Source organism: Pristiophorus japonicus, chromosome 18 (assembly GCF_044704955.1).
Source record: "Pristiophorus japonicus isolate sPriJap1 chromosome 18, sPriJap1.hap1, whole genome shotgun sequence".
NCBI lineage: Eukaryota > Metazoa > Chordata > Chondrichthyes > Pristiophoridae > Pristiophorus > Pristiophorus japonicus.
In genome coordinates, this window is record NC_091994.1 from 100,486,511 (window position 1) to 100,510,046 (window position 23,536).

At 52.9% G+C, this 23,536-nt stretch overlaps 1 protein-coding gene across 4 annotated transcripts in view; it reads left to right on the forward strand.

Moving 5' to 3' along the window:
- The window catches only part of LOC139228935 (multiple epidermal growth factor-like domains protein 6), a 487,750-nt gene that overhangs the window by 453,553 nt on the left and 10,661 nt on the right, over positions 1-23,536 (forward strand). For 3 of the 4 annotated variants that reach the window (XM_070860470.1, XM_070860471.1, XM_070860473.1), the window contains 12 exons: positions 572-700; positions 943-1,071; positions 2,478-2,606; positions 4,152-4,280; positions 5,812-5,940; positions 7,800-7,928; positions 10,794-10,922; positions 12,853-12,984; positions 13,810-13,938; positions 15,589-15,717; positions 17,416-17,544; positions 19,990-20,118. In XM_070860470.1, the coding sequence (XP_070716571.1) occupies positions 572-700; positions 943-1,071; positions 2,478-2,606; positions 4,152-4,280; positions 5,812-5,940; positions 7,800-7,928; positions 10,794-10,922; positions 12,853-12,984; positions 13,810-13,938; positions 15,589-15,717; positions 17,416-17,544; positions 19,990-20,118 (1,551 nt within the window). The remainder of the gene's footprint in view (positions 1-571; positions 701-942; positions 1,072-2,477; positions 2,607-4,151; positions 4,281-5,811; positions 5,941-7,799; positions 7,929-10,793; positions 10,923-12,852; positions 12,985-13,809; positions 13,939-15,588; positions 15,718-17,415; positions 17,545-19,989; positions 20,119-23,536) is intronic. The other variant, XM_070860472.1, reaches the window with a different exon arrangement.

The following is a 23,536-nucleotide window of genomic DNA, read 5'->3' on the forward strand; positions in this document are numbered from 1 at the left end:
AACCTGGTTACAGTGTCTCAGGCCCAGTCCTAACCCAGTTACAGAGTCTCAGGCCCAGCCCTAACCCAGTTACAGAGTCTCAGGCCCAGTCTGAACTTGGTTACAGTGTCTCAGGCCTAGTCCGAACTCAGTTACAGTGTCTCAGGCCTAGTCCGAACTCATTTAGTGTCTCGGGCACAGTCCTAACCCAGTTACAAGGCCACAGGACTAGTCCTACCCTGGTTACAGTGTCTCAGACCTAATCCTACCCTGGTTACAGTGTCTCAGGCCTAGTCCTACCCTGGTTACAGTGTCTCAGGCCTAGTCCTACCCTGGTTACAGTGTCTCAGGCCTAGTCCTACCCTGGTTACAGTGTCTCAGGCCTAGTCCTACCCTGGTTACAGTGTCTCAGGCCTAGTCCTACCGTGGTTACAGTGTCTCAGGCCTAGTCCTACCCTGGTTACAGTGTCTCAGGCCGAGTCCTACCCTGGTTACAGTGTCTCAGGCCTAGTCCTACCCTGGTTACAGTGTCTCAGGCCTAATCCTAACTCGGTTACAGTGTCTCGGGCCTTATTTTTCTCTCTTTGCTCAGAGTGCCCTGAAGGTAACTACGGATCAGGCTGCCGATATTGGTGTCAGTGTGAGAATGGAGCTGCATGCGATCATGTGAGCGGAGCCTGTAACTGTACAGCAGGCTGGCTTGGAACATTCTGCGAACGAGGTGAGTAGCACATGCGACAGTTTTGCTCGGGTAGTGATTGCAAATGAAAACATGTGGATATCGCAGGGGGAAACTAAATAAAGTAATTGTATCGCGACATGTGTGAATGCAGCATTAGAAATACAGTCTGCCATGTCTCAACTCAATTGACAAGGTGAAAATGCCCCGTACATTTCTGTGGACACTGGTACAATATGAATGGACCGAGTGTGTGTGCTGATCTGCCGATGCTTATTCCCCAGCTTGTCCCCATGGGTTTTATGGCATGGAGTGTCGTCAGATGTGTGACTGCCACAATGGTGCGCACTGTAATCACGTGATGGGGACCTGCTCATGCCCTCCTGGCTGGATTGGACTGAGCTGCAATCAGTGTGAGTTCACAAGACTGCGGTTTCCACATTTCTATATTATTCAAAATCCTCTTTAGGGTGCTCACTTCCTGTGTACGAACCGCGCTTCCTGTTGTCACCATTCTTGGTCACACTTTCTTTTCGACGTTTACCATCGTGAATTGCTATGTCAACATTTCCCCTTCAGTTGCGCCGTGGCGATTGTCACGATGTGGTTGCGAATTCCGGCAGCTAGGTGGCTCTGTGGGCCAAGTTTCTGAAATCTCTCTCCCTCTCCCATCACCAAACACTTGTAGTCATCTACTGACAGTGAGGGCGCCATAGGAAATGGACTCGTTTTATCATAAATTTGTCTACATTTTCCTTTCCTGTCACAGTTTTTGATTGTTTTGCTGGCCGCTGCCTATCCATCAAAGCAAGTCCTCACCATGCCAATAATATCAGAGTGTGTTTGACTCCAATAATATTGGACTGGTTGACAGGCAGGAACTGGTCAGAGATTAGACCATCTGACGGGCTCTAAATCCATTGTCATGCAGTGTTCTCCTCTCCTCAAGACTGGCTCTTGTTGACGTGTAGATCCACAGGTGCTGGAGGCACTCCTGTATCCATCCCAAGGGGTCACTCTTCAGATGTGAGCCCAAACACTGAGTTCTCAGCAGGCTAATCGACAGTGAGGGGCATCACAGCCCAGCTCAATCCTGACCTCATGCAACGCCCATGACTGATCATTTTCCGGAACAGGTGTCTGAGTTGGGAAAGCTGGTGATATGACTGAGTGGCTTGCCAAGGAACTCTAGCGGGCAGTTCTGAGTCAGCAAGTGTGGGACCGGGGGTAAGGATGGCAGTTTTCCTTCCCTAAAGGACAGTAGTGAACCAGTTGGGTTTTTCCGACAATCTGACAACTTCATGGTCACTTTTACTGATGAAAGCTTTTTTTTTACAGATTTTTAAAAACTATATTCAAATTTTTAAACGGCCATGGTGGGATTTGAACTCGTTCTCTGGATCACTACTGGTCCAGTAACAAAACCACTGTACTATCGTACCCACATGTAACACTACTGGGGTTATCCCCAATTTCAATCACTCCACCATTGGCGCTCCGGCTTTTAGTTGCCTGGGCCCTAAGCTCTGGAATACCCTCCTTAAACCTGTCTACCTCTCCATCTCTTCCTCCTCCTACAAGTCGCTCCTTAAAACCGACCTCTTTGACCAAGGTTTTGGTCACCTGTCCTAATATCTTCTTATGTGGCTCGGTGTCAAATTGTGTCTAATAATCGATCCTGTGCCGTGCCTTTCGGAAGTTTTTTTCTACAGTAAAGGCGCTATACAAATGCAGGTTGTCGTTGTTAAGCTGAGCTAAGGTTTTGTGGGCTCGGAGCAGATTTTTATCCTGCGCCCTTCATGTTTCTTGCTTTGTGCAGTGTGCCCAGGGCAGTCGTTCGGGGAGAACTGCAGCCAGACTTGCCATTGCAACAATGGCGCCAGATGCGATCATGTGACCGGTCGGTGCAGCTGTGCTCCTGGCTGGATGGGAGTCACGTGTCAGAGAGGTACGTTCCCCACCCCACCCCCCTTCCCACCGGGCACTCAATCAACGCGGCCACCGCCGTGAAATGGGTCGCAATAAACGCAGGCGCCGTGCAGCAAGGGGAACAGTTTCCCGTGGCCTGCTGCACAGGCCTCGTCTGTTGTGGAGGGAGGGCTCTCCCTGGTCTCGGCGTCAGGGTGGTGTGTGGGTCGGCCAGTTTCAGCGCTCCTGTGGGTGTCACGGTTCAGCGAAAGGTGCTCTGTGACCAGGAGCCACCCACACCTGAGTCTCCCCTCCCCCACTCTCCCCCTTTCCTGCGCCTCCTCCTCTCTCCCCTCCCCCTCTCTCCTCCCCTCCCCCTTCCCTCCCCTCTCTCTCTCTCTCCTCCCCCTCTTCCTCCCCTCTCCCCCTCTTCCTCCCCTCTCCCCCTCTTCCTCCCCTCTCCCCCTCTTCCTCCCCTCTCCCCCTCTTCCTCCCCTCTCTCCCCCTCCCTCTCCTTCCCCTCCCCCTCTCCTTCCCCCCTCTCTCCCCTCCCCCTCCCCTCTCTCCCCTCCCCCTCTCTCTCTCTCTCCCCTCCCCCTCCCCTCTCCCTCTCCTTTCCCCCCCTCTCTCCCCTCCCCCTCTCCTTCCCCCCTCTCCCTCCCTCCCCTCTCCCTCCCTCCTCTCCCTCCCTCCCCTCTCCCTCCCTCCTCCCCCCCTCCCTCCCCCTCCCTCTCCCTCCCTCTCCTCTCCCTCTCTCCCTCCCTCTTCACTCCCTCTTCTCCCTCCTCCCCTTCCCCCCTCTCTCCCCTCCCCCTTCTCCCCCCTCTCTCTCCCCTTCCCCCCTCTCTCTCCCCTCCCCCTCTCCCTTCCCTCCCCTCTCCCCCTCCCCTCTCTCCCTTCCCCCTCTCCTTCCCCCCTCTCTCCCTTCCCCCTCTCCTTCCCCCCTCTCTCCCCTCCCCCTCTCCTTCCCCCCTCTCTCCCCGCCCCCTCTCCTTCCCCCCTCTCTCCCCTCCCCCTCTCCTTCCCCCCTCTCTCCCCTCCCCCTCTCCCTCCCTCCCCTCTCTCCCCCTTCCCCCCTCCTCTCTCCAGCCAGCAATTGAAGAGTCATCTCTAGTACATTGCTGCCAGCGAACCCAGGAGGGGAATCAGAGATAATAAAAATAATTGTATTTTGTTTTTCATTTCCTTTGTACACTTTTATTTATTCGTTATAAAAATATTGGAGATGTGGAAGAAGCGGCTGTTTAGCTGAGTGGGGCAGTGAAAGGCGGGAAATCATGTGATGGAAGCTCCAGGGTTGGCGACCTGAGACCCCGGACGAGACTCTCGCCGGATGCCAAGCCGATATTTAGAGCCCTGAACTCTCAGCTCCGCGCGACCGGACAGTTTCACAGCTTGCATGTGCACCAATTCTAACCGGTTTTGGTGGGGCCTAACTGTGTATTCCAGGAATGTACTGAATACCGCCTGGGCCCAGTGGTGTTCCTGGATTGTTTTGAGGGCTCGCCAGTGTTTGGTTTGATGCGTAGCACCTTCGAGACACACACAACAGCCAGCTGTAAATGCCATTGTTTGAATTCCCCAGCATGTCCGGCCGGTTTCTATGGCAGCGGCTGCTTGCAAAGATGCATCTGTCGAAATGGGGGAACGTGTGATCATGTGACTGGTCACTGCACATGCCCAGTCGGGTGGACAGGAGTGGCATGCGAGCTGGGTAAGTACCGAGACCAACAGGCACTGCTGGATAACACTTGCCTGTTCAAACTTTGCTACAGGATCACTGATGGCTCTGCGTACACAGTAAAAGAAAGAGGTTTGCATTTCTCTAGCACCTTTCCCCACCTCTGAAAGTCCCAAAGTGATTCACAGCCAACAAAGTACTTTTAAAGTGTAGTCACTGTTGTAATGTAGGAAATGCAGCAGCCAATTTGCACACAGCAAGCTCCCACAAACAGCAAGCTCCCACAAATGACCAGATAATCTGTTTATAGTGAGTTGTTTGAGGGGTAAATATTGGCCAGGACTCTGGGACGAACTCCCCTACTCTTAGTTCAATAGTGTCATGGGATCTTTTACCCCCCCCCAGAACAGGCAGACTTGATTTAACGTCTCACCTGAAAGGCAGCACCTCCGACTGTGCAACATGCGATCCCTGAGCTGGTGTGTAAGGTGACAACAAGAGGCTCAGGATCGCCCCCCCACCACCAGCAGCTCGAAGAAAAGCTGAACAGATTATTGGGAGGGGGTCACTGTAGGTCAGGGTGGGCTCGCTGCAGGTCAGGGAGGGGTCACTGTAGCTCAGGGCGGGGCAGGACGGGGACATTAGGTCAGGGAGGGGTCACTGTAGCTCAGGGGTCACTGTAGGTCAGGGCAGGGTAACTAGCTCAGGGTGGGGTCACCTTAGCTCAGGGGTCACTAGCTGAGGGAAGGGTCAGGGCGGGGTCACTAGTTTAGGGAGGAGTCACTAGCTCAGGGAGGGGTCAGGATGGGGTCATTAGGTCAGGGCGGGGTTCACTAGCTCAGGGGTCACTGTAGGTCAGGGCGGGGTCACTGCAGGTCAGGGAGGGGTCACTGTAGGTCAGGGCGGGGTCACAGTCGGTCAGGATGGGGTCAGGGCGGGGTCACTAGGTCAGGGAGGGGTCACTAGGTCAGGGAGGGGTCACTAGGTCAGGGGTCACTGTAGGTCAGGAAGGGGTCACTGTAGTTCAGTGGGGGATCATTATAGCTCGGGTCACTAGCTCAAGGAGGGGTCAGGGCAGGATCACTGTAGGTCAGGAAGGGGTCACTAGCTCAGGGGTCACTGTAGCTCAGGGAGGGGTCACTGTAGCTCAGGGAGGGGTCACTGTAGCTCAGGGAGGGGTCACTGTGGGTCAGGGCGGGGTCACTGTAGGTCAGGGCGGGGCCACTAACTCAGTGAGGGGTCAGGGCGGGATCACTGTAGGTCAGGGCGGGGTCACTGCAGGTCAGGGCTGGGTCACTGTAGCTCAGGACGGGGATCCTGCCCAATGCACAAGCCCGTGCTGTTGCTAAAGAAAACCGGGTAATACGAGCAAAGATTTGCACCTAAAAATAAAAATATCGCCCCCTCGGTACAGAACCAGCAGCCGAGGTGTGAGTGCTCCCACCAAGCCAAGCTAACACTCATTGAAGCCTTACTTTGCCTTGACATGGGTAAATGACATGATTGAGTTCTGGGATAAAGACCCTTCTACCGATATACAGTAACCTGCTCCTGATTTCAACAGAGTGTACCCCAGGAAAGTACGGGCCGGACTGCCAACAGCTGTGTGCCTGTCTGAACGGGGGGCTGTGTGATCGGCAGAGTGGCCGCTGCACTTGCCGCCCAGGATGGATGGGTGACAAATGCGAAACCTGTGAGTAACACATGCTTTCTTCAGCCAGCTTTTGGTGCAGTTCCTCTAGCCAATCGTTCTTTCATTCTCGGGATGTGGGCGTCACTGGCAAGGCTGGCATTTATTGCCCATCCCTACTTTCCCCTAAGAAGGTGGTGGTGGGCTGCCTTAATCTTAGTAATGGTTTGATACTAAATGGTGTGCTAGGCCACTTCAGAGGGCAGTTAAGAGTCGACCATGTTGGTGTGTGGGACAGGAGTCACGTGTAGGCCAGACGGGGTAAGGACGGCAGGTTTCCTTCCCTGAAGAACATCAGTGAAGCGGTCGTGTTTTTACGACAATCCGACAGCTTCATGGTCACTTTTACTGAATTCAAATTCTCAAACTGCTACGGTGAGATCGGAACTCGTGTTCCCTCGATTAGTAGTCCAGTACTATTCCAATAATGTAACCATTGCACTCCCATCCTGTATCGCTTCATAAACAGGGTTTCTGAATTAATGAACAACGAGGTATCAATTTAACAATGAATGAACTGTGTGACTAACCTGGCCTCTCTCTGTCAGTACTGCTGTGGCAGGAGCTGCTCTGTCCTTCCCTCTCTTGTCACTCCTGCACACTCTCAATTCTTCCTGTGCCCGCACTCTGCTGAAATCAAGACTCTGAGCACCACCTCCCCTCGAACTCATTCTTTTCCCCCAGACCTCCAAGCTGTGTGACTTCCCATAACCCACAGTTCACTTCCTCGAAGGGCTTCTAAACCCCGAGCTTGGCATCACTCCTTCATTCATCTCGTCGTCTTCTCTTCAACGTTCCCGCTCATTTTGTTTTGGATGAGTGGTCTAATGACGGCACATGCGTGGTCTTTGCCATTGGAACGCCATTGAGCCGGCTACGTGGGGCCTGCGGATCCCTGCGCGGCTGTGTAGCTAAAAGGGAACATTGCTTCTCTTACATAGAATTTACAGAAACAGGCCATTCGGCCCAACTGCACTATGTTGCCATTTATACTTCACATGAGCCTCCTCACATTCTAATGACCTCTTCCCACCCTGCCCCCATATCCCCCTATTTCCTTATCCCTCGTGTATACATCAAGCTTAAAAGCATCAATGCTCTCTGCTTCAACCATTCCATGTAGCCACATTCATAAGAAATAGGAGCAGGAGTTGGCCATTTGGCCCTTTGAGCCTGCTCTGACAATCAACAAGATCATGGCTGATCTTCCACCTCAACTCCACCTTCCCGCACTAGCCCCGAATTCCCTTAGTTTCCCCAAAATTTAACGACCTCTGCCTTGAATATTCTCTGTGAAGAAATTCCTCCTCAATTCTTTATTTGATCTGTGACTATCTTACCTTTATGCCCATTTGCCCTGGACTCAGCCGCAAATGGAGACAGTTTCTCCACAGCGAACCCTTGCATAATTTCAAAGACCTCGATCAGGTCTCCTCTCCAGAGAAAGGAGCCCATCACATTCCACCGTGTAAGTGATGGTGGGCCAATCACAGCACACATTGTTGAATGGTACCTTACATCAAGTTACATCAAAAATTACTGCCCATGCCAGTGTTCATGCTCTACACGAGACTCCTCCCACCCTACTTTATCTCACCCCATCAGCATATCCTTCTATTCCCTTCTCCCTCATAGACTTATCCAGCTTCCCCCTTAAATGCATCTATGCTATTCGCCTCAACCATTCCATGAGGTAGCACGTTCCACATGGGTAAAGAAATTTCTGTATTCCTTATTGGATTAATTAGTGCCTATCTTATATTTATGGCCCCTAGTTTTGGACACTTCACAATCTCTGTCTCTCTGTTTATCATTGTGACTGCTGTCTGACCACAGCCCTCGTCTGTTTCCCTGTGTGACAGCTTGCCCCAGGGGAACCTATGGAGAGCTCTGTGAGGAACATTGCGACTGTGAGCATGAACCATCGTGTCATCATGTGACGGGAAGCTGCCAGTGTACCACGGGATGGAGAGGGAGGCGGTGCGAGAAAGGTTAGTGAAATGGTCAATGTGAGAATCATGTCCCAGAATTGCAGAATTCTGCCTCACAACCTTGATTTTAAAACTCCTTCCTTCAATTCAGGAGAAAAATAATAGTTAGTTCATCATGGGTTTGACTGGCCTGCCTGTTGACCTTGTGGAAAAAGCCCACCTGGTGTAATGTGGATATGATGAAGTGGGTAGTGGGACTGAGGGATATGGGGAGGAGGTGGGCTGTAGGATTGAGGGGTATGGAGAGGTGGGTAGGTGAGACTGAGGGGTATGGGGAGGTGGGGAGGTGGGATTGAGTGGTATGGGGAGGTGGGTAGGTGGGATTGAGGGGTGTGGGGAGGTGGAACTGAGGGATATGGGGAGGTGGGTAATGGGATTGAGGGGTATGAGGAGGTGGGGAGGTGGGATTGAGGGGTATGGGGAGAAGATGGGTTGGTCTTTTTGACCATTTTCTATTTCTAAAATTTCTTGTGTTCTTTTAAGACCAGAATCAGCACTGTGCCATCTTTTCATCCTCCTTCCCTCTTCTCCTCTAATCAGGTGTTCCCGGGGCTTTGTGTCCATAGGGCTCCTGACTGTTACAGTTCGATTCCCACCACCCCAACACTTTGGTCTGGTTCTGTTAATGTTTAAATGGGAGTTTCCAAAATCAGACTGAATCCCCCATAATCCAAAACCTGGGTCGGCCCTACTTGTGTGGGGAATACGCGGAATGGTTGCCATATTGTCCCATCATCTCCAAAAGGTGGAAACCAGCTTCCTGCCAGATCGTGCCGAGGGGCTAAAGGTTCTAGGTACATGTTATTTACAGAAGAAATAATACACCGAAGCAATGTGACCCAATGAAAACAAGACAAAACAAGCAATTGAACTAGAATTAGTCTACAGGTGGTTAATGTATGCGTTTCTTGACCAATGCTTCTTGCAGTCTCTTCTCTGCAAACACTTGAAAATACAGCTTCTGATGGTGATTTACGTGGAAACACTTCATCACCATGCCCCTGTTTATCCCCATCACAAGTCAGTAGAGATCCAGAGACCATGACTTGGCCTTGGGTTACATCAAGGGTGTCTGTTTTTGGAGGTAAATGCAGGCCCTCTAAAGATTGCCCGCAGTGAACACACATCACGGCAACCCGAGCATTCATGGTCCAGGAAACAAGCTTCATCCCCAGTATTGAAGCACTGACCACACTGGATCAGCTCCGCTGGGCAGGCCACATTGTTCGCATGCCAGACACGAGACTCCCAAAGCAAGCGCTCTACTCGGAACTCCTTCACGGTAAACGAGCCAAAGGTGGGCAGAGGAAACGTTACAAGGACACCCTCAAAGCCTGCCTGAAAAAGTGCAACATCCCCACTGACATCTGGGAGTCCCTGGCCAAAGACCGCTCTAAGTGGAGGAAGTGCATCCGGGAGGGCGATGAGCACCTCGAGCCTCATCGCCGAGAGCATGCAAAAAAACAAGCGCAGGCAGCGGAAAGAGCGTGCGGCAAACCTGTCCCACCCTCCCTTTCCCTCAACGACTATCTGTCCCACCTGTGACAGGGACTGTGGTTCTCATATTGGACTGTTCAGCCACCTAAGGACTCATTTTTAGAGTGGAAGCAAGTCTTCCTCAATTCCGAGGGACTACCTATGATGATGAGTTCACACAGTCACAACGTATGTGGAAATGACATCACCCACCCTGCCTTGCCACCACACGTGCACAGTATAGCGTTCTCTAGCTGTGAGTCAGATGAAGCAATAATTACATTGTGGCCACAGAACAAAGGGCGTTACCACAAAGCTGCCCCAGGGACCCAGCTGCTCAAAGCCATTATTTTTTTTAAAATTCACAGTTACTGTTACTGTCTGAAATCACTTAAAGTCGAAGGGCACTAGTTTTTTTTTTAGCTCCCTCAGCCTTACGTCACTTGGATAATCGACAATGTTGTAAAACCCCAGCTCTGTGTCACCTCCCCATTAGGCTAATGATTTGTTATTATTCCAATCTGCTCATGAACCAGTATTGTCCCTGCCTCTGGGGTGCACTTGTGGTATTTGGGTAATAGTAACTGTAAAACACTAGTTAGGCCATAGCTAGAATGCTGCGTGCAGTTCTGGTCACCACATTACAGGAAAGATGTGATTGCACTAGAGAGGGTACTGAGGAGTTTTACGAGAATGTTGCCTGGACTGGAGAATATTAGCTATGAGGAAAGATTGGACAGGCTGGGGTTGTTTTCTTTGGAACAGAGAATGCTGAGGAGAGACCTTATTGAGGTGTATAAAATGATGAGGGGCCTAGATAGGGTGAATAGGGAGAACCTATTTCCCTTAGCAGATGGGGTTAATAACCAGGGGGCATAGATTTAAAGTAATTGGTAGGAGGTTTAGAGGGGATTTGAGGAGAAATGTCTTCACCCAGAGGGTGGTGGGGGTCTGGAACTCACTGCCTGAAAAGGTGGTAGAGGCAGAAACCCTCACCACGTTTAAAAAATACTTGGATATGCACTTAAAGTGCTGTAACCTACAGGGCTATGGACCAAGAGCGGGAAAGTGGGATTAGGCTGGATAGTTCATTGTCGGCCGGCGCGGACACAATGGGCCGAAATGGCCTCCTTCCGTGCTGTAAATTTCTATGATTCTATGAATAGATTGTACAATAAATGTTACATTTCATGGGACTTGTTGACGAATCACTTGCCCGACTGACCTTGACCTCAGCCTCTCTCTGATTCAACCTTGCGATGTCCTGCACTATGGGCTTCGGACTTGGGCACCGGGAATTCTCCATCTCCATGCACCCACTCCTCCGTCTACAAACGATGACATTGGGGTTGTTGCTGATTCCAATCCTCATTTTATCTTCTCTTCCAGCTTGCTGGCCTGGTTACTATGGCGATGGCTGCGCGCAGCGGTGTAACTGTCCCTCCAACACGCCCTGCAACCATGTGACGGGCGAATGTGGCTGTCCGCCGGGCTTTACAGGCAATGGGTGCGAGCAGAGTAAGTGACCCCTGACCTTTAACTTCACCCTGTCGGTAATAAGGGAAACCGCCATTCATAAAATTGCTGGAAAAAGTGAATTAAAACTGGAGCATGTCAGCTTCTGGAAGAGAAACACTGGTTAACATTCTGGGTGGGACCCTGTATCACAATACATTGATCTCATTGAAACATACACAACCCTGAGAGGGATTGACAGGGTGCCTCCGACAGTGCAGCACTCCCTCAGCACTGCACTGAAGTGCCAGCCTAGGTTTTGTGCTCAAGTCCCTGGAGTGGGTCTTGAACCCACGACCTTCTGACTCAGAGGCGAGAGTACTTGCCTTAGCTGAGGGTTGTGAATGTTTGGAATTCTCTACCCCAAAGGGCTGTGGATGCTGAATCCGAAGCGTATGCTCAAGGCTGGGCTAGATTTTGGGATTTGGGGGAATCGAGGGATATGGAGATTGAGTGAGAAAGTAGGGTTGAGGTCGAAGATCAGCCATGATCTTACTGAATGGCGGAGCAGGCTTCTAATTCATACGTTCTTGTGTTATAATACAGCTGGTTCCATTATAACCGACATTGATCACGTCGGTCTGCAATGTCCCAAATCGCTTCACATGAATTACTCTGAGGTGCAGTGACTGTTATGTAAGAAAATGACGCACACAGCAAGATCCCACAAAGATCAGTGAGCTGTGTGAGCAGTTAATCTGCTTTTGCTGGTGTTCATTGAGAAAACGGTGTTGGCCAGGACACCGGGAGAACTCTCCGCTGGTCTTCAAATAGTGCCATGGAAGGTGGAACATACGTTCCTGGACAGGCAGAGAGGCTTACCCGAAAGATGGCTCCTCCGACAGTGCTGCACTGCCTCACTGCTGCAGTGAAGTGTCAGTCTAGGTTGGGTCCTGAAGTGGGAGGTGAACCCACCATTTACCAACTCAACAACACCAGCTGCATTTATATAGCGCCTTTAACATAGTAAAACAACAACTTGCATTAACATAGCGCCTTTAACATAGTAAAACAACAACTTGCATTAACATAGCGCCTTTAACATAGTAAAACAACAACTTGCATTAACATAGTGTCTTTAACATAATAAAACAACATCTTGTATTTATATAGCGCCTTTAACATAATAAAACAACAACAACTTGCATTTATATAGCATTTTAATGTAGTGAAACGTCCCAAGCGCTTCATAGGATTATTATGAGATACAAAATTAGACACCGAGCTGCATAAGTAGAAATGAGGGCAGGAGACCAAAAGCTTGGTCAAAGAGGTAGGTTTTAAGGAGCGTCTTGAAGGAGGATAGAGAAGTGGAGAGGCGGAGGGGTTTAGGCAGGGAGTTCCAGAGCTTGGGGCCCAGGCAACAGAAGGCACGGCCACCGATGGTTGAACGATTATAATCAGGGATGCTCAAGAGGGTACAAGTAGAGGAGCGCAGATATCGCGGGAGGGGGTTGTGGGGCTGGAGGAGAGTACAGAGATAGGGAGAGGGGGCGTGGGCCATGGAGGGATTTGAAAATAAGGATGAGAATTTTGAAATCGCTCCATGGTGCTTCACAGGAGCAGAATCAGACAGCATTTGACATCGAGCCGCATGAGATATTAGAGCAGATGACCAAAAGCTTGGCCAAAGAGGAGTCAGAGGTGAAAGTGTTACAGCTGAACCAGTCCGACAAGGCAGCAGTTAGAGTATGTCGCAGTTACAGTGCGACTATTGCATTGCAGGAACAGGTAGAGTGTAGATGCTGTTGGTTTCTGATGGAGAGTCCAGCCCGAATTGTTAACTTGTCTTGTCCCTTTCAGACTGACCCCTTCCGGCATTTTCTGTCTATATTGCAGATTTCCAGCAATCACAGTTTCTCTTTTTAGATCCAGCCTCTAGTCTCTCCAGTTGACCTCTCACGCCCTTTGTTCCTTCTCTCTGTTTCCTTAGCCTGCCTGCCCGGTACCTATGGACAGAACTGTAACCAGGTGTGCCAGTGTTCTGCTCAGAACCAGCAATGCCACCCAGTCAGCGGAGAATGTGTCTGCGCACCTGGTTACCACGGAGACCACTGCAACCTGAGTGAGTTTTGCTCAACTTGATTGAACGGTGTGACCCGCAGAGAGTCACTGAGTTCGAGTGGCTCGGTGGGTAAATGCACTACCTGCTGTGGTATTAAACTGTGTGTTCCTGGATTCAATCCCCTGTCTCCTGATCAGCCGGCAATGCTAAAGGGAGGGAAATACTTGCATTTCTATAGCACCTGTCACGACCTCAGGATGTCCCTCAGCTCTTTACAGCCAATCAAGTGCTTTTTTGAAGCGTAGTCACTGTTGTAATGCGGGAAACGCGGCAGCCAATTTGCGCACAGCAAGCTCCCACAAACAGCAATGTGATAATGACCAGATAATTTACGTTAGTCTTGCGGTTGATGGATAAATATTGGCCAAGACACTGGGGCTAACTCCCCTGCTCTTCTTCAAAACAGTGCCATGGGATCTTTTACGTCCACCTGAGAGAGCAGACGGGACTTTGGTTTAACGCCTTATCTGAAAGACTGCTCCTCCAACAGTGCCGCACTCCCTCAGTACTGCACTGGAGTGTCGGCCTGGATTTTGTGCTCAAGTCCCTGGAGTGTGACTCGAACCCAGAACCTACTGACTCTGAGTTGAGAGGAATGAGTATTGAGCCAAGGCTGGTGGGACTACTGAGACTGACCTCCAGGCCCCTGGGCTAATCAGCCAAAGTCCCTGTACTTGATTGACATCCCATGACTGTACGTGAAAAGTGCCTATTGTAGACATCTGAAAGATTGGGGGTGTGCGCGGAGGATAGTGTGAATTCCTGACTGGGTGGGCTGGTACCCCGAGTGCCCCGTGATGCCCTGTTTCTCCTCCAATCCTCCAGGATGTCCGGGTGGGAGGTATGGATCCAACTGCGCCCAGCTGTGCCGGTGTTTGAATGGCGGCCGCTGTGAGACGGTGACTGGGACATGTGACTGTCCGCCTGGGTACGTCGGGGCCGACTGTAATCAGAGTAAGTACATGGCGACATGGGGGGGGGTGCAGTTACTGGGAGGGGCCGATGGACATTGGGGGAGGGGCGGATCGACATTGGGGAGGGACCGATGGACATTGGAGGGAGAGGGCTGATGGACATTTGGAGGGAGGGGCCGATGGACATTGGAGGGAGGGGCCGATGGACATTGGGAGGGGCCGATGGACATTGGGGGAGGGGTGGATCGACATTGGAGGGAGGGGCCGATGGACATTGGGAGGGGCGGATCGACATTGGAGGGAGGGGCCGATGGACATTGGAGGGAGGGGCCGATGGACATTGGAGGGAGGGGCCGATCGACATTGGAGGGAGGAGCCGATGGACATTGGGGGGGGGGGGTCGATGGACATTGGAGGGAGGGGCCGATGGACATTGGGGGGAGGGGTCGATGGACATTGGGGGAGGGTTGATGGACATTGGAGGGAGGGGCCGATGTACATTGGGGAGGGGGTCGATGGACATTGGAGGGAGGAGCCGATGTACATTGGGGGAGGGGGTCGATGGACATTGGAGGAGGGGCCGATGGACATTGGGGAGGGGGTCGATGGACATTGGAGGGAGGGGTCGATGGACATTGGGGGAGGGGGTCGATGGACATTGGAGGGAGGGACCGATGGACATTGGGGGGGGGTCGATGGACATTGGAGGGAGGGGGTCGATGGACATTGGAGGGAGGGGGTCGAAGGACATTGGGGGAGGGAGTCGATGGACATTGGAGGGAGGGGGTCGATGGACATTGGGGGAGGGAGTCGATGGACATTGGAGGGAGGGGTCGATGGACATTGGGGGAGGGAGTCGATGGACATTGGAGGGAGGGGTCGATGGACATTGGGGGAGGGATCGATGGACATTGGAGGGAGGGGGTCGATGGACATTGGAGGGAGGGGGTCGATGGACATTGGAGGGAGGGGGTCGATGGACATTAGGGGGGGGTCGATGGACATTGGGTGGGGGGGGTCGATGGACATTGGAGGGAGGAGCCGATGGACATTGGGGGGGGGATCGATGGACATTGGAGGGAGGAGTCGATGGACATTGGGGGGGTCGATGGACATTGGGGGAGGGGCCGATGGACATTGGAGGGAGGGGCCGATGGACATTGGGTGGGGGGTCGATGGACATTGGAGGGAGGGGCCAATAGACATTGGGGGGGGTCGATGGACATTGGAGGGGGGTCGATGGACATTGGGGGGGTCGATGGACATTGGAGGGGGGTGCCGATGGACATTGGGGGAGGGGGCCGATGGACATTGGGGGAGGGGGCCGATGGACATTGGGGGAGGGGCTGATCTGCTTCATGTCCAATAATGAGTTGAGTTGAGGTATGGAACCGAGATCCAGAAGATTTTGAAAGCCTGATCAATAAGACAAAATCACTCTGCATTCATCCTATGTGCCCAGTGGTGGACACAGAATCCACGTGTTGAACAGGAGGTGGATATAGATTTGAAAAAGCAAAAATGTAAGAGTGTGTGGTGAATGGGACTAAATGGAGATCGCTTGCTGAGGGCAAGCACGGGATGAGGGGCCGAATGGTCTCCCGCGCTGTAATGTCGCTCGATTATCTCTGTTCTGGTTAGAGCAGCCGGGTTACGTGGGGTTAACACTACATCTGTTTGCTGCTTACAGCCTGTCCCGCTGGTCATTATGGGATGGACTGCGCCCTGATCTGTTCCTGTGGGGAAGGTGCGAAGTGTGACCATGTGACTGGGAGATGCATCTGCCCACCAGGCAGGACTGGTTCTCAGTGCCAGCACGGTAGGTAAATTGGCATCAAGAGCCTGATTGATTATCTTGCTTATCTTATCCTGGATATTTTGGAGCCTGGAACAGGCAGGCGGCTAGTTCCAACAGTTTTCCGATTGGGTGGCCAACGGCCCGGTTGGGAATGGTAACGGGGCGGGGCCATTCCTGGAGCTATAAACTGCACAGGTTTCAATCCCAAGGTTGAAAGCACAGTTCTGCATGTGTGAGCAAGCTGCTCCACCCATGGGCTCATACATATACATGCACAAGCACGTCTGCCCATAGAGTCACAGATGTACGTGCAGCTCCACCCGTGGAATCAGGCCGTGTGAGCAGGTCCATGCGCGGCCTCAACCCCGAGGAGCTGTTGGACAAAGCAGAATGTTGGCAGTCCTATTGTTCAATGCGGAGGGTCATTAGGAGTCTGAGGGGGGGGGGGGCATTAGCGGTCTGAGGGGGGGGGTATTAGTGGTCTGAGGGGGGCATTAGTAGTCTGAGGGGGGCATTAGCGGTCTGAGGGGGGCATTAGCGGTCTGAGGGGGGGCATTAGCGGTCTGAGGGGGGGCATTAGCGGTCTGAGGGGGGGCATTAGCGGTCTGAGGGGGGGCATTAGCGGTCTGAGGGGGGGCATTAGCGGTCTGAGGGGGGGCATTAGCGGTCTGAGGGGGGGCATTAGCGGTCTGAGGGGGGGCATTAGCGGTCTGAGGGGGGGCATTAGCGGTCTGAGGGGGGCATTAGCGGTCTGAGGGTGGGGCATTAAGGGTCTGAGGGTGGGGCATTAAGGGTCTGAGGGTGGGGCATTAAGGGTCTGAGGGTGGGGCATTAAGGGTCTGAGGGTGGGGCATTAAGGGTCTGAGGGTGGGGCATTAAGGGTCTGAGGGTGGGGCATTAAGGGTCTGAGGGTGGGGCATTAAGGGTCTGAGGGTGGGGCATTAGCGTTCTGAGGAGGGGCATTAAGGGTCTGAGTGGGGGCATTAAGGGTCTGAGGGTGGGGCATTAAGGCTCTGAGGGTGGGGCATTAGCGTTCTGAGGAGGGGCATTAGCGGTCTGAGTGGGGGCATTAAGGGTCTGAGTGGGGGCATTAAGGGTCTGAGTGGGGGCATTAAGGGTCTGAGTGGGGGCATTAAGGGTCTGAGTGGGGGCATTAAGGGTCTGAGGGTGGGGCATTAAGGGTCTGAGGGTGGGGCATTAAGGGTCTGAGGGTGGGGCATTAAGGGTCTGAGGATGGGGCATTAGCGGTCTGGGGGGGGGCATTAGCGGTCTGGGGGGGGCATTAGCGGTCTGAGGGTGGGCATTAAGGGTCTGAGAGTGGGGCATTAAGGGGCTGAGGGTGGGGCATTAAGGGTCTGAGGGGGGGCATTAGCGTCCTGAGGGTGGAGCATTAGCGTCTTGAGGGGGGGGCATTAGCGTCCTGAGGGTGTGGCATTAGCGGTCTGAGGGGGGGCATTAGCGGTCTGAGGGGGGCATTAGTGGTCTTACAGTATTGGTGTGTCCTAACATCTCCTGCCAGTAGAACTGCAGCAGCTGAACTCCAGCCTTTGGCATGTCCACATGATGCTTATAACGGATAACAAAAGTGACATCATCACTCTGCCTGCACACAACTGACCCAGGCGGTGAACTGAAGCCCGGTTGAGTTCTCGGCACTCGCCTCAGATTCCTTGTTGCTGGGTTTTGTTCGGTGATGTAACCGCTGTCTTGTGCGTTCAGTGTGCCCGAAAGGCAGGTTCGGTGAGGAGTGCAGGGACATCTGTGCGTGCAGGAATGGTGGATTGTGCAGCCCAGCCAACGGTTCCTGTTCCTGTGGCCTGGGCTGGATGGGACCCCTATGTGGAAAAGGTGAGTGAGCCCTACACTCAGCAGAAGCCGAGAAGTACCCGACGCAAGAGTCTAATGTGAAGTTCAGGGCAATTCCTGAAGTCTTGGGCCGACGCTGTCCTAGTAAGCGAAAATTGAACTTGAAATTTGTTCAGAAATCAAATGGAAACATTTGTAACATTCAGCGCGCAGAGTCTCGAGGGGGGAGGGGGGGAGTTCTTTGTCACACTTCCTCGTTTGGCTGTAGTGTCGCTAGCCCTCCAGCATTGCCCTGGTGTCTCCGGGAATTATAGATTCATCTCCGTGAGCAACCCGAGAGAAGAATCCATAAGGTCATTCAAACAATTCTGTATTTTTAAATTTTCTTTGAACACTTGATTGCTAGTTATAAAATCTATTGCAGATTGGATTATTTAACTGGGCAGGGTTAGAAGAATAGAAAGACTTGCATTTATGCGACCTCCGGATGTCAGTGAAGTACTGTTCACTGTTGTAATGCAGGAAACACAGCGGCCAATTTACGCACAGCAAGCTCCCACAAACAGCAATGTGATAATGACCAGATGATCGGTTTTAATGTTATAATCAGATGATCTGTTTTAGTGATGTTGACTGAGGGATAAATATTGGCCAGGACACCGGGGATAATTCCCCTGCTCTTTTCGAAACAATGCCACGGGATCTTTTATGTCCACTTGAGAGAGCAGACGGGGCCTCGGTTTAACGTCTCATCCGAAAGACGGCACCTCCAACAGTGCAGCGCTCCCTCAGTACTGCACTGGAGGGTCAGCTCAGATATTTGTGCTCAAGTCTCTGGAGTGGGACTTCAATCCATAACCTTCTGGCTCAGAGGCAAGTGTGCTACCCACTGAGCCACTGGTGTGAAGTCATGTGATGAAACCAGAGTTGGCAACCCTGTTTGGAGCTGTTTTTTATGTCTAAAATCGGTCTGGTCTCGGCTGTTAATCTTCCAGGTGTGTGCTTTTCATTGGCTGTTAACATGGCCTTTAAAGTTGGTTTCCAGCACAATAAAAACCTGTTCTTTAAAAAAAAAATGGCTTCTACCTTCAAAAAATCGACTGAGGGCAGGGGAGGGTGAAGAGAATTCACAGAATAAAGACAGAACAAGAGGAAAAAGCAAGTTAAGCATAGAAACAGGATTAGGCCATTCAGCCCATTGAGTCTGCTCCATAAGACAGCGCCTCCGACAGTGCTGCACTCCCTCAGTACTGCCCCTCCGACAGTGCGGCGCTCCCTCAGTACTGCCCCTCCAACAGTGCTGCACTCCCTCAGTACTGCCCCTCCGACAGTGTGGCGCTCCCTCAGTACTGCCCCTCCGACAGTGCGGCGCTCCCTCAGTACTGAGCCTCCGACAGTGCTGCACTCCTTCAGTACTGCCCCTCCGACAGTGTGGCGCTCCCTCAGTACTGCCCCTCCGACAGTGTGGCGCTCCCTCAGTACTGCCCCTCCGACAGTGTGGCGCTCCCCCAGTACTGCCCCTCCAACAGTGCTGCACTCCCTCAGTACTGCCCCTCCGACAGTGTGGCGCTCCCTCAGTACTGCCCCTCCGACAGTGTGGCGCTCCCTCAGTACTGCCCCTCCGACAGTGCGACGCTCCCTCAGTACTGAGCCTCCGACAGTGCTGCACTCCTTCAGTACTGCCCCTCCGACAGTGTGGCGCTCCCTCAGTACTGCCCCTCCGACAGTGTGGCGCTCCCTCAGTATTGCCCCTCCGACAGTGCGGCGCTCCCTCAGTACTGCCCCTCCGACAGTGCGGCACTCTCTCAGTACTGCCCCTCCGACAGTGCGGCGCTTCCTCAGTACTGCCCCTCCGACAGTGCGGGGCTCCCTCAGTACTGCCCCTCCGACAGTGCGGCGCTTCCTCAGTACTGCCCCTCCGACAGTGCTGCACTCCCTCAGTACTGCCCCTCCGACAGTGCGGCGCTCCCTCAGTACTGCCCCTCTGACAGTGCGGCGCTCCCTCAGTACTGCCCCTCTGACAGTGCGGCGCTCCCTCAGTACTGCCCCTCCCACAGTGCGGTGCTCCCTCAGTACTGCCCCTCCGACAGTGCGGCGCTCCCTCAGTACTGCCCCTCTAACAGTGCTGCACTCCCTCAGTAGTACTGTCCCTCCGACAGTGCTGCACTCCTTCAGTACTGCCCCTCCGACAGTGCTGCACTCCCTCAGTACTGACCCTCCGACAGTGTGGCGCTCCCTCAGTACTGACCCTCCAACAGTGCTGCACTCCCTCCGTACTGTGCTGGTGCATCAGCCCAGATCATGTGCTCAAGTCTCTGGAGTGGGGCTTGAACCCATAGACCTTCTGACTCACAGCTGAGAGAGCTGCCAATTGAGCCACAGCTGACAGCTTAACTTCAGACACGTTGTCCATGTCTCATGCTGATGATTTTGATGAAGGTGGAATTCACGGATTCGGCACTCGGGTTTGTTTTTGTTGTTTTCCAGAGTGCCCCCATGGGAAGTTCGGTGCAAACTGCCAGCTGGAGTGTGGCTGCCTGAATAACGGGACCTGCAGCCGTGTGACCGGGTACTGCCAGTGTGCCAGGGGGTATTACGGGCACTCCTGTGAGCACGGTGAGTGGGCAGGGTCTGTGAGGACACGGGGCATAGCGGGTGACAGAGACCCAGCGAGTGGCAATGACTTCATTATTCACTCTCGAGCACGTGGGCGTCACTGGCAAGGTCGGCATTTATTGCCAGTCCCTCAGTTAAAGAAAGAAAGACTTGCATTTAAATAGCGCCTTTCACGACCACTGGACGTCTCAATGTGCTTTACAGCCAATGATGTACTTTTGAAGTGTAGTCATTGTTGTAATGTGGGAAACGTGGCAGCCTATTTGCTCACAGCAAGTCCCACAAACAGCAATGGCCAGATAAGCTGTGTTTTAGTGATGTCGATTGAGGGATAAATATTGGCCAGGACACCAGGGAGAGCGCCCCTGCTCTTCGAAACAGTGCAGTGGGATCTTTTACGTCCACTTGAGAGGGCAGACATGGTTTAACGTCTCATCTGGAAGAAGGCACCTCTGACAGTGCGGCGCTCCCCCAGTACTGCAGTGGAGTGTCAGCAGAGATTTATGTGCTTCAGTCTCTGGCGTGGGTCTTGGACCCACAACCTTCTGACTCCGAGGTGAGAGTTCGAGCACTGAGCCACAGCTGACACTGAGAAGATGGTGGTGGTGGGCATTCGTCTCCTTCGAGGCTGCGAACTGTTTGTTACAACTGAGTGGCTTGCTTCAGAGGGAGGTTAAGGGTCAACTTCGGTGATGTGTGGGTCTGGAGTCACATATACACCAGACCGGGTAAGGACGGCAGGTTTCCTTCCCGAAAGGGACATCAGTGAACCAGTTGAGTTTTTACAATAATCTGACAGCTTCATGGTGACGTTTACTGATACTAGCATTTTATTTCCAGAATTTAAAAAAAAATGAATTCAAAGTCTCAAACTGCCCCGGTGAGATTTGAACTCACTTTCCCTGGATTAATAGTTCAGGGCTCTAGATTATTAGTCCAGTAACATAGCCATCACACTATCATAGGTGTAACTGTGCAAACCGTCCAGCTTGTTGGTCAGGACTAATTGTGAACACCCCAGGGAGTTTGTGTTCCACGTGTATGTTCAGTGTGTCAGGTTGCAGCCCCTGTTCCATTATTTGAAGGGGCTGCTCCTGAAATTCTGGTTCACTTCAGTCCCACACTCCTGATCTTTGGGCACCCTGTGCGGAGGGGAGCGGGTAGGTCCGAGGGCCTCCTCGTAGGACTGCTCCTGGGCACGGCCAAGGGGGCCATCAGCCGGTCCAGGCAGCGGGCGGTCGAGGGGGTCGTTCAGCCTGACTGCCTGCCTCTCTTCCGCGCGTACATCCGCGCCAGGGTGTCCCTGGAGATGGAGCACGCGGTGTCCACCGGTACGCTCGCGGCCTTCCGCGAGAGGTGGGCGCCAGAGGGACTGGAGTGCATCATCACCCCCGTCAACCAAATTTTAATTTGATTTAAGTTTTCTGTAAAACGTTAATTGGTTTAATTGTCGGTTTTAGTGCCTCCCGTTAATAAGGAGGAGCGGAGAGGGGCAGGGGAGGGAGGGGCAGGGAGGAGGGGGAGAGGTGTGGGGGGGAAGAGGGGAGGGGCCGGGGGAGGAGGAGGAACAGGGTGGGAGGGGGGGGGAGAGGGGAGGAGGGGCGGGGAGGAGGGGGAGCGGTGTGGGGGGGAGAGGGGAGGGGCCGTGGGGAGGAGGAGGAACGGTGTGTGGGGGGAGAGAGGAGAGGGGCATGGGAGGGCGGGGTGGGGAGGGGAGGAGGGGCAGTGTGGTGGGGGAGGGGCAGGGGGAGAGGTAGGGGCTGGGGGGTGGGGGGAGAAGAAGGAGGGGCGGGAAGGGGGAGCGGGTGGGAAAACTGCTGGAGGAAATCCTGGGCGTGGACCCAGAGTGGGAGAGAGCACTGAGGGACACCGTTTCTGAGAGAGGAGGGCCGGAGGGTGGGTGCTGATCACTGCGGGAAGCGTGTTTGGGGGCAGAGTGGGCACACTGAACACTCGGGGTGAGCGAGAGCAGGAAGATATTCTCTGTGCGATTGGAGTGAACGTGAGCTGGAGGAAAAGCGGGAAGTCTTGCATTTTGTGACCCCTTTTAAGGGGGAAAGAGTGGGGTCCGCAAAAGTAAGGCTGTTATTGAGAGAAATAAATAAAATTAAATTAAAGGGAAAGGGGGGGGAGGCGTGGCTCAGGATCCAAATAATTTAAAACACTGATGGAAATGACACAAAACTTGGAAATATAGTGAACAGTGAGGTGGATAGTGATGGACTTCAAGAGGACATCGACAGGCTGGTGGAATGGGTGGACACGTGGCCGATGAAATTTAACGCAGAAAAGTGATACATTTTGGGAGGAAGAATGAGTAGAGGCAATATAAACTGAAGGGTACAATTCTAAAGGGGGTGCATGAACAGAGAGACCTGGGGGAATATGTGCTCAAATCATTGAAGGTGGCAGGGCAGGTTGAGAAAGTGGTTGAAAAAACATACGGAATCCTGGGCTTCATAAACAGAGGCACAGAGTACAAAAGCAAGGAAGTTGTGATGAACGTTTATAAAACACTGGCTCGGCCTCAACTGGAGTATTGTGTCCAATTCTGGGCACCGCACTTTAGGAAGGATGTGAAGGCCTTCGAGAGGGTGCAATAAAGGTTTACAAGTTCCAGGGATGAGGGACTTCAGCCAAGTGGGGTTGTTCTCCTTGAAGCACAGATGTTTGAGGAGAGATTTGATCGAGGTGTTCAAAATCACGAGGGGTCTAGACAGAGTAGATAGAGAGAGAAACTGTTCCCATTGGCGAGAGAGAAACTGTTCCCATTGGCGAGAGAGAACCTGTTCCCATTGGCGAGAGAGAACCTGTTCCCATTGGCGAGAGAGAAACTGTTCCCATTGGCGGAAGGGTGGAGAACCAGAGGACACCGATTTAAGGCGATTGGCAGAAGAACCAAAGGCGCCATGAGGGAAAGCGTTTTACGCAGCGAGTGATTACGATTTGGAATTCACGGCCTGAGAGGGTGGTGGAGGCAGATTCAATTGTGGCTTTCAAAAGGGAATTGGATAAGAAGCTGGAGGAAAAGATTTTGCAGGACTACGGGGAAAGACGGGGGAGTAGGATTAGCCGGCATGGGCGCGACAGGCTGAATGTGCTGTAACCATTCGATGAAATGGCTGGGATGGGAGAGGCGGATGGGCAACCGGGGAATGAAGGAATGAAGGGATGATGGGACTGAAGTCTGAGGATCAGCTCAGCTTATTCAAACACAGACACGATGGGCCAAATGGCCGGCTTCTGTGCAGTGTGATTCTCATCACCATAGGCAGTCCCTCGGGGTCGAGGAAGACTTGCTTCCACTCTTAGCATGAGTCCTTAGGTGGCTGAACAGTCCAATACGAGAACCACAGTCCCTGTCACAGGTGGGACAGACAGTCGTTGAGGGAAGGGGTGGGTGGGACTGGTTTGCCGC